At 43.7% G+C, this 16,811-nt stretch overlaps 1 protein-coding gene across 1 annotated transcript; it reads right to left on the bottom strand.

Annotated features, from left to right (window-relative positions):
- Positions 1-14,531: 14,531 nt before the first annotated feature.
- PIGM (phosphatidylinositol glycan anchor biosynthesis class M) lies at positions 14,532-15,797 on the bottom strand (the record flags this gene model as incomplete). Its single annotated transcript, XM_084250106.1, has 1 exon — positions 14,532-15,797. The coding sequence occupies one exon, from the start codon at positions 15,795-15,797 to the stop codon at positions 14,532-14,534; it is 1,266 nt and encodes a 421-aa protein (XP_084106232.1).
- Positions 15,798-16,811: the final 1,014 nt, after the last annotated feature.

The following is a 16,811-nucleotide window of genomic DNA, read 5'->3' as shown; positions in this document are numbered from 1 at the left end:
GAAAAAAACCTAGCAGAGTACCAAAAAGAGAAAAAAATATAGAGGTGATTACAGTGGATGAATATCATGACAAAAATAGATGCAAAACCCCTAATTGTTTTTTTGATAGGAAATTAGACAAAGAGCTGTATTATTAAGGCTTATTGGGAACTGTTGGCATTTATAATAAAAATATGTGCTTGGCTCAATATTAGAAAATCTTTTATTATAGTGCTTTGAATTCAGAGAGGCTCCCCAGGATGCTATCAGCGGATGCTGAAAGTCATTTGATCAAATTCAACACGCTTCACTGATATTAACAAAAAATCAAGAAGTCAGTGGGCTGTAAAAGTAAACCTCTTCAGCAAAAGGAAAAATGTTTACTCCATACTTAAAACACAAGGGACATTCCCATTAAAATCAGGTAAAATATAAAGATATCTACTGTCATGACTATTATTCCAAAATTGTTAGGAAGTCTTAACCAAGTGTAATACAAATTAGAAAGTATATACATTGGAAAAGAGAAGACAAGATCATAATATTTTATTTGATGATATCATGACCCAAAAAAAAATCAAGAAAATGAACTGAAAATGATATGTATTAGCTCAGAGTTCTTGTTACATGTGTGGGTCCTATTGCAAAACAGATACACAAGCTACCAGTGGCAGACAGCAAAATGCAGGGCACCTGGGCCTCCATGACTGCAGGAGACAACTGCTCCCAGCTCCTTTCCATTTTTGTCAAGAGCAAACGTGAGCTTACCTTGCTAGAGATTTAGATCTTTCAAGAGAATTTGTAAAACCAGGTTTTTCTATAAAATTTCCTGATATTTTTATGTGGATAACTAATTCAAAAATCATCTCAGTTGAGTGTATCCACCAGCCAAGCATGACCGTGGGCCTCCAGCTGTGACCCTCACTTTCCTAGCTGACTAATCTGCCAGCAGAATAGAGGGAAGGGGACAAAAATTAATGTTTGAATGACTTGTAATGTGAAATAAATAAAATTAAATTTCTACTTCTGTCATACCAAATTAGATCCACAGATAAAAGGATTTAAATGTAAAAAAATGTAACTGAACAGCACTAGAAAAAAACAGCTAAATATTTTTATAATTAGGAAGTGAGTGAGGAAGACTTTCTAAAAATAGCAGCAAATACAGAAATTGTGAAAGGAAAACACTGACCTCCAGTACATATACTTTTTAACTATCTCAGGTCAAAAAAAAAAAAAAACCACACATACACACACACAAAGTCCAGTGGCAGACTAGGGAAAATATTTAAAACACATGAGATCAAAATCTCTTATGGCAGAGACTAACTTACAAATCGATAGCAAGCATCTCCAGAAAATGTCAAGTTCAAGATGTGGGAAGATGGTCACAACATAAGAAGTGCCAGCTGCCAACAGGCATCCTCACTCACAATCGAAGGCTACAAATGATGCCAGTGAAGAGATGCCAGTTTTCCCCTACTGACGAAGACTTTTAAAATTGTCTTTGAGGTCATGTTGGCAAATCAGGTCGTATCGGTGGAAGTATCCAGGAATCCAACCTGTAAAACATTTGTGTCAGCATCCCTGCCTCGGCAAGTCTACTCTAGGAGTTCAGTCTAGGGAAATGAAAATATAAATGAGGATTCAGTTGCAAGATGCCATCATTGATATAATAGCTGGACACAAAAACAAACCAAAACAGGACAGTATGAACACTGATTGAGGAAAGGCAAAAGGAGCGCATTCATGGTAGTCGTTTAAAGTCTGAAGAAATCTTGAAATATTTTTATTATTACGGAAAGATACTTACAATACATTACTAAGGTCTTTTGTTGATTTTTAACTAAACTGATTTCAAATTAAAAGAAAATCAAGTTTGGGCCTCCCCGGTGGCGCAGTGGTTGAGCGCTGGGTTGCGAAGCTGCCCGCGGCCTCTGCGGTGCCAGTTCGATCCCCGGCTGCTCCCCAGCCACCGGAGGAGGCTCCCACATGGCGCGCAGACCTCTCCTGCCGCCCGCTGCTCCCCTCAGCAGTGTACTTCGGTCCTTCTGCCTGCTCTGCTCCCCGCTCTGGCTCTGGTGAATTCTCTCACCCTCCCGCGCTTCTGACTGTACCCAGTGCATGTATAAACCAAACAAACAAACAAATAATAAAAATAAATAAATAAATAAATAAGACATGCCTCTAAAAAAAAAAAAAAAAAGAAAATCAAGTTTATTTTCATTTTACATTAGTGTGACTATCTCTAGCTACACAGTCGACAGAGATCAGACACACCCTCCCCACCCCAATGGTTATCTCTGGATTGTGTTGTTATGACAATTGTGTTCCAAATTTCCTTTTTCTACATTTTTTTTTTCCCTATGATGAACATATTGCTTTGACAACGGAGGAAAACTCGATGTTTAACTAAAAAATGAAGCAAACTGAGGGGCCTCAGGTAGACTAATTGATGATTATAGTTACTTTGCTGTATCAGGAGCTAGACATGGTTACCATGGTTTCATTTGCTGTGTATGTAAATAAATACACACCAGATGGAATCAACAGACTTACCTTTCCACTTATATTTTGCTTGGATTGTTTTTAAAATAAAGTCATATTTAAATGCTGGTAAGAGAGCTACCCCCACATATGCAAAATGCCAGAAGAGAGCTTAGTAGTAACACTCTGAAAAATTTAAATTTTATTGCAAATAATCCACAAAGTGGGTTTTCTGCATGTGGTTTATTAGAGATGTCCATAAGTACCTGGTTAATCTGCAGCCACATAATACAGTTAATAGACCTTATACAAATATTTACAGGCCCAGAGAGATTTATTGGCAGACTTGGCCTTCCTTCCAGGCCCAGTTAACAGTGAATTCCTGCCAGCCCCTCAAACACACAGAAAGAGAAGTTGGAAAGATTTGGCAATGGCTTAGGGAAGGAGAAGTGTGGAGTGTGGCATTTACTAGATGAATCTAAGAGTGTATTCATAAACAAGAAGGCTCGTGTCCAAAAGAACGAAGTGGTACATGGAGAAACTGCAAATTAAGAGCCTGTACTTTAAAAGCAGGATTACATTTGTTTGACCTGACTAATCCCATCTCTGCTGCCCATTGCTGCCCAGCTCGGCTCCCACCAGGGGAAGATACAGTCTCCAGCCTTCTCATCTGCTGCTTGCTTTAAGTAACACCTGTAATGGGGACTCCCAGCCAGATATCGGGTTCCCCACTAGGACATATGACCTCTGGCACTTGACACGATCCATTCCAAACTCTGCCTTCTTCCCTGAACACACTCCTTGTCTAAATTCTCAGAGCTCTAAATCCTCACAGCACTACCGTCCTCCAAATTGCCCAAACCAAAAGCCAAGGATTCATTTTGGATTTCCTTTCCCTTCTTCCCCTACCAAATCCATCAGCAAATCCTGTCTATTCAGTAAACAAAAATACTGAATCAGCCCCCTTCTTGCCATGTCTGGTACTAGCGCCCTGATTCAAGCCAGCATTGCCTCTGATTTTTGCAATAACCTCTCCTTGGTCTCTCAGACCTATGATCCACTGAGTTGCCAGTGATTTCTTAAGACAGCTTTCATATATTTGCTCAAACCCCTCTGGTGGCTTTCTACTGCACATAAGAAAACCCCCAACTTCGCCCAGCAGGGTATAGTCTGTGAATGCCCTTCCTCTATTTTCCATGTCCTGAGAATTATTCTCAAGCCACAGGGTCTTCATTGGACTTCGAGGATTCTAAGCTCATCGGGCTGCACATTTTGTTTCTTTTGCCTCAAAGTTCACCCACCCGAGTCCCTCCCCCTCCCTATTAATTAGTTTTTAAGAATACACATTGAGGGCACGCAGTGTAGCTGGCTGTCAGGAGACTGGTACTCATCCAGATCATCTCCAAGATGTAATATTGATTCTCCCGAGCCCCCAAAGCTGCAGTCATTCCAAAGGAATTCCTCACTCCCAGTTTCCTCATCTCTGGGACCAGTACTGACAGTTCACTTCTCTCTTGAAAATTTGAAACACAGAGATTTACACTCACAGATTTGGACACTGGAGGTCACTGGAGCTGGTCACTGACTGTAGAAGTCCCCAAACTGCCGTTCTGTTCAGCTTTTCCCTTGGAACTTATAAATTACCCAGTATTCTTTTTTTTTTTTTTTAACATTTATTTATTTATTTATACAAGCACTGGGGCACAGCAGAAGTGCAGGAGGGTGAGAGAATTCACCAGAGCCAGAGCGGGGAGCAGAGCAGGCAGAAGGACCAAAGTACACTGCTGAGGGGAGCAGCGGGCGGCAGGAGAGGTCTGCGCGCCATGTGGGACCCTCCTCCTCCGGTGGCCGGGGAGCAGCCGGGGATCGAACCGGCGCTGCAGAGGCTGCGGGCAGCTTCGCAACCCAGCACTCAACTGCTGCGCCACCGGGGAGGCTCACCCAGTATTCTTTAAATAAGTCCTTTAGTTAAAGTCAGTTTCTATAACTTACAACTAAATGAGTTTTGCCTAGGACAATGAAGGACTCCATCCTAACTGCCCAGCCTCCTAGAACAAGGTCCACAGAATTCTTTTACTGGGATCACAGGCTACCCCAGGGCCTCTGTGAACTCTACAATCAGCACCAATGCTGGTATTTGTAGAACAATTTCATATTCATCCTTTCCTCTCGTGCATGTATGCACATATGCACACACATGAGCACACACACGAGCACATGCACACACATGCACATACAAACACGCACTTGTATTCTTTCCAGGTCCTCTCTTCACCCTTTGTAACTTTTCTCCAGCATCCATGAGGCTGGATTCTGTGTGTCTGATGTGTGCTCACAGTTGTCTGTCCTCTGCAATTCGGCACATGTACATGAGGGGCCTCAAGCATGCACGGGCAGTGAATCTGAGCTCTGAAGGGAAACCCCTCTTCTAAAAGGAACACACTTACCCTGCCTTTCCTGATTCTCGCCTTTCTATTACATTGTGTTGGTTCAACCACCAGGGGTTCTCTCCTTTGATGAACCCTACACTTCCCACCAAAGCCATGCACACACTCACATGCACACACAATATGGCATGCAATGAAAGTTTTTGGATGCCTGATTAAGAATCACTTCATTACAAAGAGTATGTCTGTGACTTTCCTCCACCCCTAAACACACACCCCATTAATTCCCACCCTTCTCTATGACTCATTCACACCTCTGCTGCCAGACACCCGATAAAATAAACCTGACTCCTCCCTCCTAGGGTTCATTGTGCTGTGAAACACAGGCATGCATGCACACACACACACCCCCCCCACCCCTAACAATTACAGGCACTTAAACTTATGAGTCATTAAAGGCTTCCCCCATTAGAAGTTTTCCCAAGACAAACATTTTAAAATTTCCTAGATTACAGTTTATTTTTACAAGTCACATTTTAAATGCTTTCCTTCACTGGGAGGCTCCTTGGACCCTGACTGAGATAAGGGAACAGCCAAGTACTATCAGCAGCACGCTTATCAAGAATTTCTTAGGTGCGTTATTTCCTGGGAAGATTATCACAGTGATTAATCTCATCCATTTCTAGTTGTCAGTTTCAGAAGGTGACATTTTTGGCCTTGTTCCCAGATCCTGAGGATGTTGTCAATTTGAAACCTGCAGTTTTTTACAGACTGACTCTACCTTCCAATTAGAAAAGAAGTCTGAAGATGTTGATGCTTCCTGGTTTGCCTTCTCCGAGATAATTAGTGTTGACGGAGGAACAGAAAAAGCAGAGAAGACAGATGGAAAGAAGACAGGGTGGGCACAGTAGCAAAAGTGCTGTAACATTGGAGGTAGATATGGGACCGGGCAGAGTCCAGTTTTTCTACCAATGCCAGTGGCTCACAGCAGGCCCCAACACCCTAAAGCAGGTATCCCTTCTGCTCTGGGGGCTCCCGGGGGGATGTGCTTATTTTGATGATTGTTTTTCAAGACTCAACATGGTCTAGCTCAGGGTTTCAGCCTCGGCATTACTGACACTTGGGGCCAGAGTTCTTCATCGTTGGGGCTTGTTCTGTTTTAGGAGGCCCAGCAGCAGTGACATCTCCAAGTTGTGTCCCCAGAGTGGGGAGCAAAAGTGCCCTGGCTGAGAATCACTCAATAATTTAGTCAGACAGATTTAGATTCCAACTCTTGCTCCATCCTTTACAAGCCTGTGACTTTGAAAATAAAGCATTTATCTAAGCCTGTTTTCTTGTCAGTGAATCATACTTATCTGAAAATGTTTTGAGAGAGAAATGTAATGAAAACTATGAAAATGTCCCCTGGGTGCTCAGCAAGCATTTGCTCCCTCCCTGCTCCAGCTTCATTTATCCGGTAGCATTTACGAAAACTACACTGTGTGAGGCTGTGGACGCAAAGCAGTTCTTCTCCTGCAGGAGCTGACTCGAAGAGCATGCTTCTCTGTGTTCAGAGAGAATTTACCAAATCTTCTAACTCTGGCCCTCTCTTTTTCTTGATGGTCCCCCTTGCATGCTCCCTTGGGAGGGAGGACCCGTGAGTTGGGCCTGGAAATGGCAGTTCATCCAAGAGCAGGGGGAGCACACAGCAGGGGCAGGGACGCAGCACAGGCAAAGGCTTGACAGTGTGGCAATGCCAGAGACCGTGTTCTCCAGGGCTGGAGTGAGGCTGAGTATGAGAAACCGGGGCAAAGTACAGGATGCTAGGGACTTTGGGCTTTTCCTTGCAAGTCAAGGAGCCCTCAAGGATGCTTGTATCAGGACAGGGACAAGGACAAGATCTGCTGTGGGAAGCAGGCTGCAGGAAAGGGGAGGTAAGGAGAGTAAGGATGAAGGGTGGAGAGTGGGAGTAAGGAGCTACCCATTCCAGGTGAGAGATGACAGGACCTGAACTGTAGAGTCAGCAGTGACAATGGCAAGAAACCAGGAGGATCCGGGGACATTAAAAGGTAGAACTGACAGATCTAGTGACTGACTGCCTGAGTAGGCAGGTAGGTAGCAAGCACAAGAGGAGGTGATTTAAGATTTTGGTTTAGAAAACCGGTGGACACTGCTGGCATTTATAAATGAGAGGCACCCAGAAACTGTCCCTTTTTCACAGTTGCCACATTACCACTGCAAGGGGATTCACTGTCCCTGGCTCCCGCATGGCAGATCTGTGCACAACCCAATCCAGTAAACCCAGAAGCGCACGTGGCACACTGAGCAGCTCCAAGATGTCTGTTCCTCCGTCTGTCTCTGCTTGATTCCAGGAAAGCCTCAGGAAAATAGTATCAATGAATGAGAAATAATCACTGACCCCAGGGAGCTCACGGAAAATGGGAAATTACAGCACAACGTGAGCAGAGATCACTCCACAAAGGGCATCTTAAACCAAACAGAGGCACGTGATCGAGACACAACAATGAAAAAAACAAAGAACATTTTAGCCAAAGAAACAGCAGACACAAAGGTGCAAAGAGGTGGTATAATTCGTGCCGCAGACCAGCACAGCAGTAGACCATGAGGCCACCTCAGGGTTGAGAGAAGCGTGCAGGGTGGTCAGGGAGTCGGCGAAAGAAATGACAAACAGACACACTTCAAGAGTGAAAATCTGAGTGTAATTTTCTTTAAGTTTGTGACCAGTATATATATGTTTTCCAAAAGCACAGGAATGAATATCAAGGAAATTAGCTTGCTCATGGGCTCAGTCTATCACTATCAGGGAGGTGATCTACATAACAAGCAATGACCATTATAGAAGAAAGAAGGAAGTTTAGAAAGACAAATAAGGGATTAAAGTTTGTAGTTCTAGGAAGAGGGATAAGATTTTTAGCATTCTTGTAGTGGTTCTTGGTGGTCGTTATAGTTTGATAAGCTTCTGCATTTTCAGGGAACTTCCGCTGAACTTCCTCTGCTTCAGGCTGTTCTCCCGCTGCGTGCTGGTTGCCCAGCCGGATCTAGGGACCGTGGCGAAAGCCATTCCTAAAGATCACTGCGGAGGGAGGTACAGCAGGTATGTAGGGTTTTGCTGTTCTTCCCCTGTGCGCTGGTTGCCCAGCCGGACCTAGGGCCGGTTAGCCCTAAAGGTCACTGCAGGGGAAGGTGCAGCAAATTCGGTATGACTGCAGGGTGGGGTGACGTGGAAGATGAAGTGGGAGACAAAGGTGAGAAGTAGAGGATAAAGGATCTTTCGAGCTAAATTAATGAGCCCAAATTATAATGAATGAGAGATTTTAAGCAAGGAAGTTTCAAAGCCCCCTTCTTGGTCTTTAAACACACCGAGTTCATTCCTACCTCAGGGCCAGTGCGCGGCTTTTCCCTCAGCCAGGTCGGCCCTTCCTTCTCGTTGCAAATGCACCATGTCTTTATTTTCTTCAGGCCTCTACTCAAATATCACCTCAAGAGGCCTTGTAAGCACTTTGTCTAAAGCAGCACTCTCGCCTCACCATCACTCAGCTCCCTTGCCTGCCTTTTCTCTTTGACAACCATCATTGCCTCCCATGAACGGTCAGCTCCATGAAGACTATCAGAGCTGCACTCGCGATGCCTCGCACATCGAAGACTCTCAGGGCTGTTTCCTCAGTTAAGGACTTTTGATGAAAAATGAAGTTTTGCACTGTCAACACCCGTCATCATATAGAATTAAAGGCTTGTAAAATACAGAATTTGGCTCAGAGGACCTATTCTTGTCTCTGACAAGCTGTTTGGATTTGAAGGTCACTTGTTTGAGCCTCAATGTTCGTTATCTGTAAAGCAGGAATGGTAATAGCCTCTACTTCCCCACCTTATATGCCACAGAATTGGGGTCTCACACTTCACTTTATTAATGAGCTATCTCAACTGTTCACTCTTCAAGTGTGGACCTTGCCTTACTCATCCACTGTTAAGATTTGGCACAGGGCTGAGATCTGTAAATAATTACACCCCCACCCCACCCAAAAATTGAGGACAGAGGTTAAAATTTTCCTTTGTGAAATGAACAGCTTCAGTCACACTCCAACTTATTTTTAAGTAGTCACTATAAATGTCATTGCATTTTATAGAGCTGACAGAACCATTAGCGAGGTGTCTGAGCAGCTAGAAATATTTCCAATTAGTCTTTTTTGTTCAGGATCAGGAACGTGAGAGCCGTTTTGTCTAAATGCTCTCCTGGCTCAGTAAACACATGCGCTATTTGGATGCTCGTGGCCCAGGCAGGATAAGGGTGTCCATGCGCAGACCACAACCCTTGAATGACCCTCCACACGACAAAGTGCTGTGTAATTTAAGGGTATAAACCATCTCCACTTAAGAGTCAGCTAACATATGCTGGGACTACACAAATACAAAATCACCCAGCCAGAAAGACACCTCAAGACTCTCTACATACGGGCCTCCCCTGGTGGCGCAGCCATTTGAGCGCCGTGCTGTGAAGATGTCTGTAGCCTCTGCAGCGCTGGTTCGATCCCGGCCGGCCGGTCAGCCAGCGACAGTCCCACATGGCGCCGCAGACCTCTCCTGTCTCACCCGCTGCTCCCCTCAGCAGTGCATTTCAGTCAGTCTGCCTGTTCTGTTCCCCACTCTGTCTCTGGTGACTCCTCTCACCCTCCCACGCATCTGGTCTGTGCCCCGGTTCTTGTATAAATAAATAAATCTTAAAAAAAAAAACCTCTACATCCATTTTAACATATAATTACCATCTTTTCAAAGGACCAGACTGATATTTTATTAGGAATAAAATTCATAGTAAATGAGAGTTGAAAACAATGACTTGGTATAAATTCAGGGCCTTTTCCTACATCCATTATTAGATCAGGGAAAGTTTAGACTCCCAAAGGAGCTCCTTAAAGGCTTGTATTCAGGCAACAGCTGGGAGGAGAGTGGGGTTGCTCGTTCTGCGTCAGCACAAACATTGAGCATACTACCTATTTAAACCTTACCAAACTTACCTACTTGAACCAAACCTTACCAAACAATTCTTTGAGAAGTACAATACCACCCCATTTCACCGACAGAAAATTAACTTATCTAGGTAAAATAATTATCCAAGGTCAGACACTGGGATTGGAATCTTAAGCTGTCTAGGTCTGCTCTCATGTCATAGTGTTTGGGACATTATTCTAACTATGGGAGTGCACAGATTGTACACTGTAGGGCATCTTTTATCTTTTGGAAACAGTAAGTTTTCAAAGCTTCCTAAGCTTGATTCACACTAGCTGGGCTAACACACGGTTCAGCAAATGAACTTAGCTCAGGATATGGATAGGAAGGGTATTATGAAGTCAGCAGTAATAAAGAAATTATACAATTTGGTGAGAGGATTTGGATGTGGGAGGACATTATTAAAGGTCTAGAATTAAAGTTTGGGAATGACATTTTTTTGCATCACTGCAAGAGAACTGTCCATCAAGCAAATACCTAAAAGACTAAGGGTAACTTGACTGGCAAGTCATTTGCTGGTACTAGTATGGAGTTCTTTATTTTGCAGCAATAACCTGCTGGGTCCTGAAACTGTGCAAAACTAATCCAACGGAAAGAATGTTGTTAAGGCATGGGAACACTCAAATTCTAGCCCTGTCACTCATTAATAGGTCATTTAATCTTTGAGTCTATGTTCATTTATAAAATGGGGATAATGAATATCAACTCTAAAGTATTGTTGTGAAAATTAAGCAAAACTATGGCAGGATAGGTACCCTAAATCAGTTCATCATGAAAAACAGAGCTTAAGCATCATCAAGATGTAAAATCAGTTAATCATTTGTTGTTTTGGGGAAAAGGGTTGATGTTAAGATTTCAAACACATATAATCATTTACCAGGAAAACTTCTTAAGGATGATTACTATTCTTACTTAGAAGACATCCAGACTTGCGCAAAATAATTATTTGTTCAACTTTGACGGAAGGAAAATCCTTTTAACTCTTTGTTTTAAAGAGCAGGGAAAGCTAATCATGCCCTTTCCTTCAAGGAATCTTTGAGATCTAAGAATGTCTGTTCAGTAAGATTAAACACAAATTAGAGATAGTTGCATATGGACAATGCCAAATTATTTTGCCTAATATCTTTGTTTCTAAGAAAGGACTTTTTTTGAGATTCATGCTTATGTATTTAGTGGTGAAGTTTAGTGATATTTGCAACTTCACAATTCATAATAAGTTATATAAATAAAAATTATAAAAATAAAGCAATATGGTAAAATGTTAACTATAGAACTTAGTAGGTATATGGGTAATGTTTAAAGCTGTCCATAATAAAGCACTGGAAGAACACCAAGAGATTGCATTTTGGGACTTAGGAACTGTCTCATGTGAAACTTGTCATTTTTTTCCCTTTTCCACTAGTTCTATTGTACAAATAAAACTGATGGGGCTGATGGGTGCAGAAAAACATTTTGACGGAGAAATAACAATATATTCAGCTTAAGTCAACTAACTAAAAGACAAGTTCTACAAACCTTTTGAAATAATGTGACATGACCAACAGAGGAATTCAGACATAAGAAAAATCAGTAACTAAATCTACAGTTTTAAGAGTCTTTTGTATGGGGATGTCAGGCTAAAGACCAAATATTATCCAGCAATTAGTCTTTCATTGGCCCTCATCTAGGGACTTTATCTAGGGATATTCAAGGACATTTTGAAGACATTAAAGCAACTGCAAAAACTAAGTTATGCAGTCCCCTTTGTTTAGAATAGACCATTTTGAGAAACATCTGTCATTAATGCTTATTTGTAAATGGTATACTGATCTCAAGGAGTGGTATAAAACAAAATTATGTAGGAAATAAACCAGAATGCTATATAACCAAAAGGACTGCAAGAGAAAAGACAGATACATTATAAAGCCAGAAAACAAAAAAAGTGAAAAACCACAAAGAGGTGAAAAAAATCATTTCTTGAACTAAGTGTTTTTCCAGCATATAAACTGCAGAATACTCTGCATCTTTTAAGAAGCACCTGCAGTTCTTTGGTAGAAAATGTCTTGCAGGGCAGTTTCCTACAAAGATCCCAATAGAACTCTACTAACTGCTAAGAATGTTAAGGAAGTGATCTAACTAACACCTGTTTCAAGTCATATTTAGAATATTAAAAATTGAAGCAATCTTAAAGCTCTAACAGTGGAAGAATGATACATTTGCAACTTGAATATCAATGTGAGATTATCCAGCAATTTTTTTTTGAAAGATTTATTGGTTTATTTATACAAGAACCGGGGTACAGGCCAGAGGTGCGGCGGGGGGGGGGGGGGTGGTGAGAGGATTCACCAGAGACAGAGCAGGGAACAGGACAGACTGTGAAATACACTGCTTAGGGAGCAGCGGGCAAGACAGGAGAGGTCTGCCCCTCCATGTGGGATTCTCGCAGGCCGACCAGGATCGAACTGGCGCTGCAGAGGCTGCGGACAGCTTCACAGCGCAGGCACTCAAGCGCCTATGCCACCTGGGGAGGCCCATATCCAGCAATTTCAATGTAAGTATGAGGAAGTCATAACAAAGAAAGCTAAAGTAAAAGCAAATTAAGTAAATATACTTATGATTTTAAAAAGTTAGGAACACCAAAAAAGACAATTATATTGGAAAGTTAGAATTCTATTTGTTTCCCACAGCTGTTCTACAAAAAAAAAAAAAAGAAGAAAAAGTTCTAAGTTATTAATGGCAAAAGAATGAAAAAGAAAGATAAGAATGTAGTGGTTGGAAGGTCACAAGTGAAGTCATATACCAATGGCCCTGATGGTAAGACCTGCAGTGTGATAAGACTAGATATTCTAAGAAAGGTCACTGTTAACACACAGTTGTCTGCTATTTTCACTGCAACAGTAACCCATGCAAAACCACCCATTCTTTCCTTCTTTCTAGTAGCAGGTCCTAAAAGTTATCAAAGAAGTGCTGCAGGAAGTTTTCTTAATTATGACCAGTGTGCAGACATCTTCTCAAAGGCTTTTGAGCCCCCAACATGAACTGACATGAGCTATTCCAATTCTCTGGAACTCTTTCTTTTAAAAATGTGAAAGTACTCACTCTGGCTCTGGTGAATTCTCTCACCGTCCCGTGCTTGACTGTACCCAGTGCTTGTATAAATAAATAAATAAACAAACAAATAAATAAATAAATCTTAAAAAAAATGTGAAAGTACTTATCTTTTTTTTCTAAAAGATTTATTTATTTATGCATACAAGAGCTGGGGTACAGGTCAGAGATGTGGGGGGTGAGAGGATTCACCAGAGACAGAGTGGGGAACAGAACAGGCAGACTGACTGAAACACACTGCTGAGGGGAGCAGCGGGAGAGACAGGAGAGGTCTGCTTCGCCATGTGGTTTCTCCCTGGCCGGCCGGGGATGAACTCATGCTGCAGAGGCTGCGGATCACCTCATAGTGCGGTGCTGAATCCCTTGCGCCACCAGAGAGGACCGAGAATACTTATCTTTTAAAACCACAATCATAAAGTCAAACTCATAATACTATTGTGTTAGGGAGTCCTCAACCTATAGGGCTATGTTAAGATTTTTTTTGGTTGCTTGTTTGAAACTCAGAAAGCATTTTTCTCCCAGAAATATTGTAATAGTAAGGGAATGGACCTGCGCACCAAAGCATCATTTCCAAGACCATTCTCTGGTTTTGAAGGTGAATGGCTACTTAAGATGCTTCCTATGCTTCTAGGAGTTCCCGTACAGGCCTCCATTTCCATCACGGAATTTTCACCAAGTGGGTTACTGTTAAGCTGGGAAATGTCTAATACTTTAACTTTTTAATAGTTAAAATCTACTAATATTACTTTCACAACAAAGATAACACTTTATTCTAGATGAAAAATATTACTCTAGCAATCAAAAAATTAAAAACAGGTATAGAAGAACACTAAAGGTTCTAACAGTGGAACTCAAATATCAAAAGCAAGATGCTATTTTAAAATATGCAATGACTCAAGTTTAAAGTTTTAAACTCAAGTTTAAATTGAAATTTAATCCTTTCTGTATAAAACCAAATGGTAGTTGAATATTAGGGGATTAAGTCCTGAAAAACTAGGTTATAAAACAAATACATGAAACATGACTACTTAAATTTTGGGAATTCTTTATCTCATAAGACCCCACTTTATACAAAATTAACTTTCCCAACCTGAGCACAGTAGAATGTAATAATTTATATCAAAAAGTTGTACTTTAGAAACACTTTGTAAATTTTCACAGCAATTAGGAAAGCTTTAAAAAGAAAACGTTGGTGTTAAAAGATAAAGACAGATTCAAACAGCAGCAGAATGTAAGAACAAATACTGGCAGAGACCTTACCTCTCTGACTATATTCTTCTATTTTTCTACAAAAACTTTTTGGCACCTGCAACTTTGATCAGCCTACCCATTTTCAAATAGATAACCTTTATTTTTCATCATGTCCTAGGTAGATCAGCCCTAAGACTTCCAAGAGAGGGAACCTCAATCAGAGTCCCATTTATATAAGAGGCAAACATTCGTTTTAATTTGTCGCAACAGGATTTTATGCTCCAAACAGAGCAATTCTGTAGAGTGCTTAGGATGTTTTAAAAACTCTCCAAAGCTCCTCTCTGGTCCATACAGATCAGAGCATAATAGATATAAGTAGCAGAGTAATTGGAGGACGTTTTAGTCATATTTGATCCTCTCTATTAGGGGTTTCCCCTTGTAGTGGGAAATAATTTGAATTAGGATGGAACAGTTGATAAGAAGGAAGAACAAACCAGCTATCCAAATAAAGAGAAAGGTGTTCTTTCCTTGAAACTCCAGCCCATATGCGGGAGCCAGCCACTGGGCCTGCCCCATAAACCACAGCAGCAGCAGCAGTACAGCTCGCCTCCAAGGCATTCGCACTAGCGGCATCACAAGGGGCAGAAGGCAGAGGTACCACAGAAAGTACTGGGAGGTGCAGACTTTGTTAAAAGTCACAAAAATAGACGTGTGAAGAAAACAACAAAAGACAAGGTCCCTGTAATAGGCGAAAGACACTGCTGACAGCAAGATTAACTGTGGGAGGAAGGCGGCCATGCCCAAGGTGAAACTCCACTTGCTCTCCGCCGTCAGGTACAGCATGTAGAAGTATGGGGAAAAGTTGTGCCGGATGTCCCGCCTGGTTAGGTGATACAAGTAGGTGTGCTCCAAAAATTCCCAGCCGTACTGATAGTAAAACCCGAAGGTCAGGGCAAAAAATGTGAGCCCAGTCACCGCCACAAAGAGCAGCACGGACCGACTGCCCAGCCGCTTCAGGAACTCGTACAGGCGGGCCTGGAGTGAACACGGGGCCGGCCGCGAGCCGTCACCGCGCTCCGGCAGCAGGTGAAGGGCGATGGGCAGGATGTAGGTCACCGGGTACAACTTCATGTGCACCGCGAACCCGTAAGCCACGGCGGCGCAGGCGACCAGTCGCTTCTCGAGGAGGTAAAGCGCCGCCAGCACCAGGCAGGCCACCAGCGAGTCGGCGTTGCCGCGGCTGGACACGGTCATGGGCAGCGGGTTGAGCAGCCAGAAGACGCAGTAGCCGCAAGCGCCGCGGCGGCCTAAGCCGCGGCAGCGCAGCAAGCGGTACAGCAAGAAGGCGGCCACCATGTCCCCGCTGATGAAGAGAAACTTGCCAAAGAGCGGGCCCAGGTGCACGCCGGGCACCAGCAGCCAGCCGAGCAGCGGCGTGTAGCGATAGGTGGCGCGCAGGTACGGGGAGCGGCCCGCGGCCATGAAGTGCGCGGCGTCGGAGAAGACCTGGTAGTCGATGTCGGTGTAGCGCAGGCGCAGCGCGCGGTCCTGCAGGACGCCATAGAAGACCAGGGCCACCCGCGCCGCAAAGGCCAGGCCGAATATACCAGCGGGGGACACTGGCAGCTGGAGACGCCGCTCGGCCGAGTGCCCCCCGCGGCGCATGGCGCGCCCACAGCCCTCAGCAGGGGCCGACGGCCCCCGAGCGCTAAACGCGGCCCCGGCTTCCTGCCTCAGGCGCCCGGCGCGTCGGGCACCGCCGCCACAAACTACCGTTGCATCGTCACTTCCGGCGCGACGCTGCCCTGTGCCGGAAGTCGGGCAAAGCCATCCTTCTTTGGGATTGGCTGCCTCGCCCCTAGGCGGGACTTCGGGTCGTGCCTGGTATTTAAGTTCACCGGCGCCGCATAAGTGCGGTTCTGCCTAAAGAAGGGGTGTGCTCTGCTCTAGCTCTGGTGAATTCTCTCACCCTCCCGCACTTCTGACTGTACCCAGTGCATGTACAAACAAAACAAACAAACAAATAAATAAATAAAACATGCCTCTATAAAAAAAAAAAAAAGAAGGGGTGTGTTGGGAGTGAGTCCCTGTCTTGGGCCACGTCACTCAGCCTGGGCAGAAACAGCAGTGACATGTAGGGGTGAAAAATAAACAGATCCTTTTCACGGGTGATCCGGGCTGTGGGACCGCCCGGGCTGAACTGAGAGACGACGCTCTGTGTTGTCCCAGTGTTTAGGAGACGCCATTGTTTATATCCCTGCAGTATTGGGGACGACCTAGAATGTGTGTATGTCCTCCGCGGTCTAGTGAATTCTTCCTTACCTACTCCAGATTACCGGGAAGGCCGTTTTTAATCTGGCAGCCCTAGGCGGAGGAGTGTAAGAGGCCTGGGAAGCTTCTTATAAGTCTCAAATCTGCCATGCTCTTGTGCTTCAATGCCACTGCATCCACAGTTCCTCTGGCTAGCTGCCTAGCCCCCCTCCGCCACCGCAGCAAACACCTACTTAACCCCTCATGCCTGGATTCGAATGTTAACTACACAAAGCTTAGCCTGCCAGCAGCTCACTTTTCATCAGTATCCATGATTCAGATGCCAGTCCTTTTCTTCTGACTGCAGGTACCTAGACTGAGGCAGTGTGCCTCTAAGCTCTAGAATGTCTCTCATTCAGAAATATTTGC

Source organism: Talpa europaea (genome assembly GCF_964194135.1).
Source record: "Talpa europaea genome assembly, chromosome: 12".
In the NCBI taxonomy this organism is placed as follows: Eukaryota; Metazoa; Chordata; class Mammalia; order Eulipotyphla; family Talpidae; genus Talpa; species Talpa europaea.
Note: the sequence above shows the minus strand (reverse complement) of the source record. Positions and strands in the feature narration are given on the sequence as shown.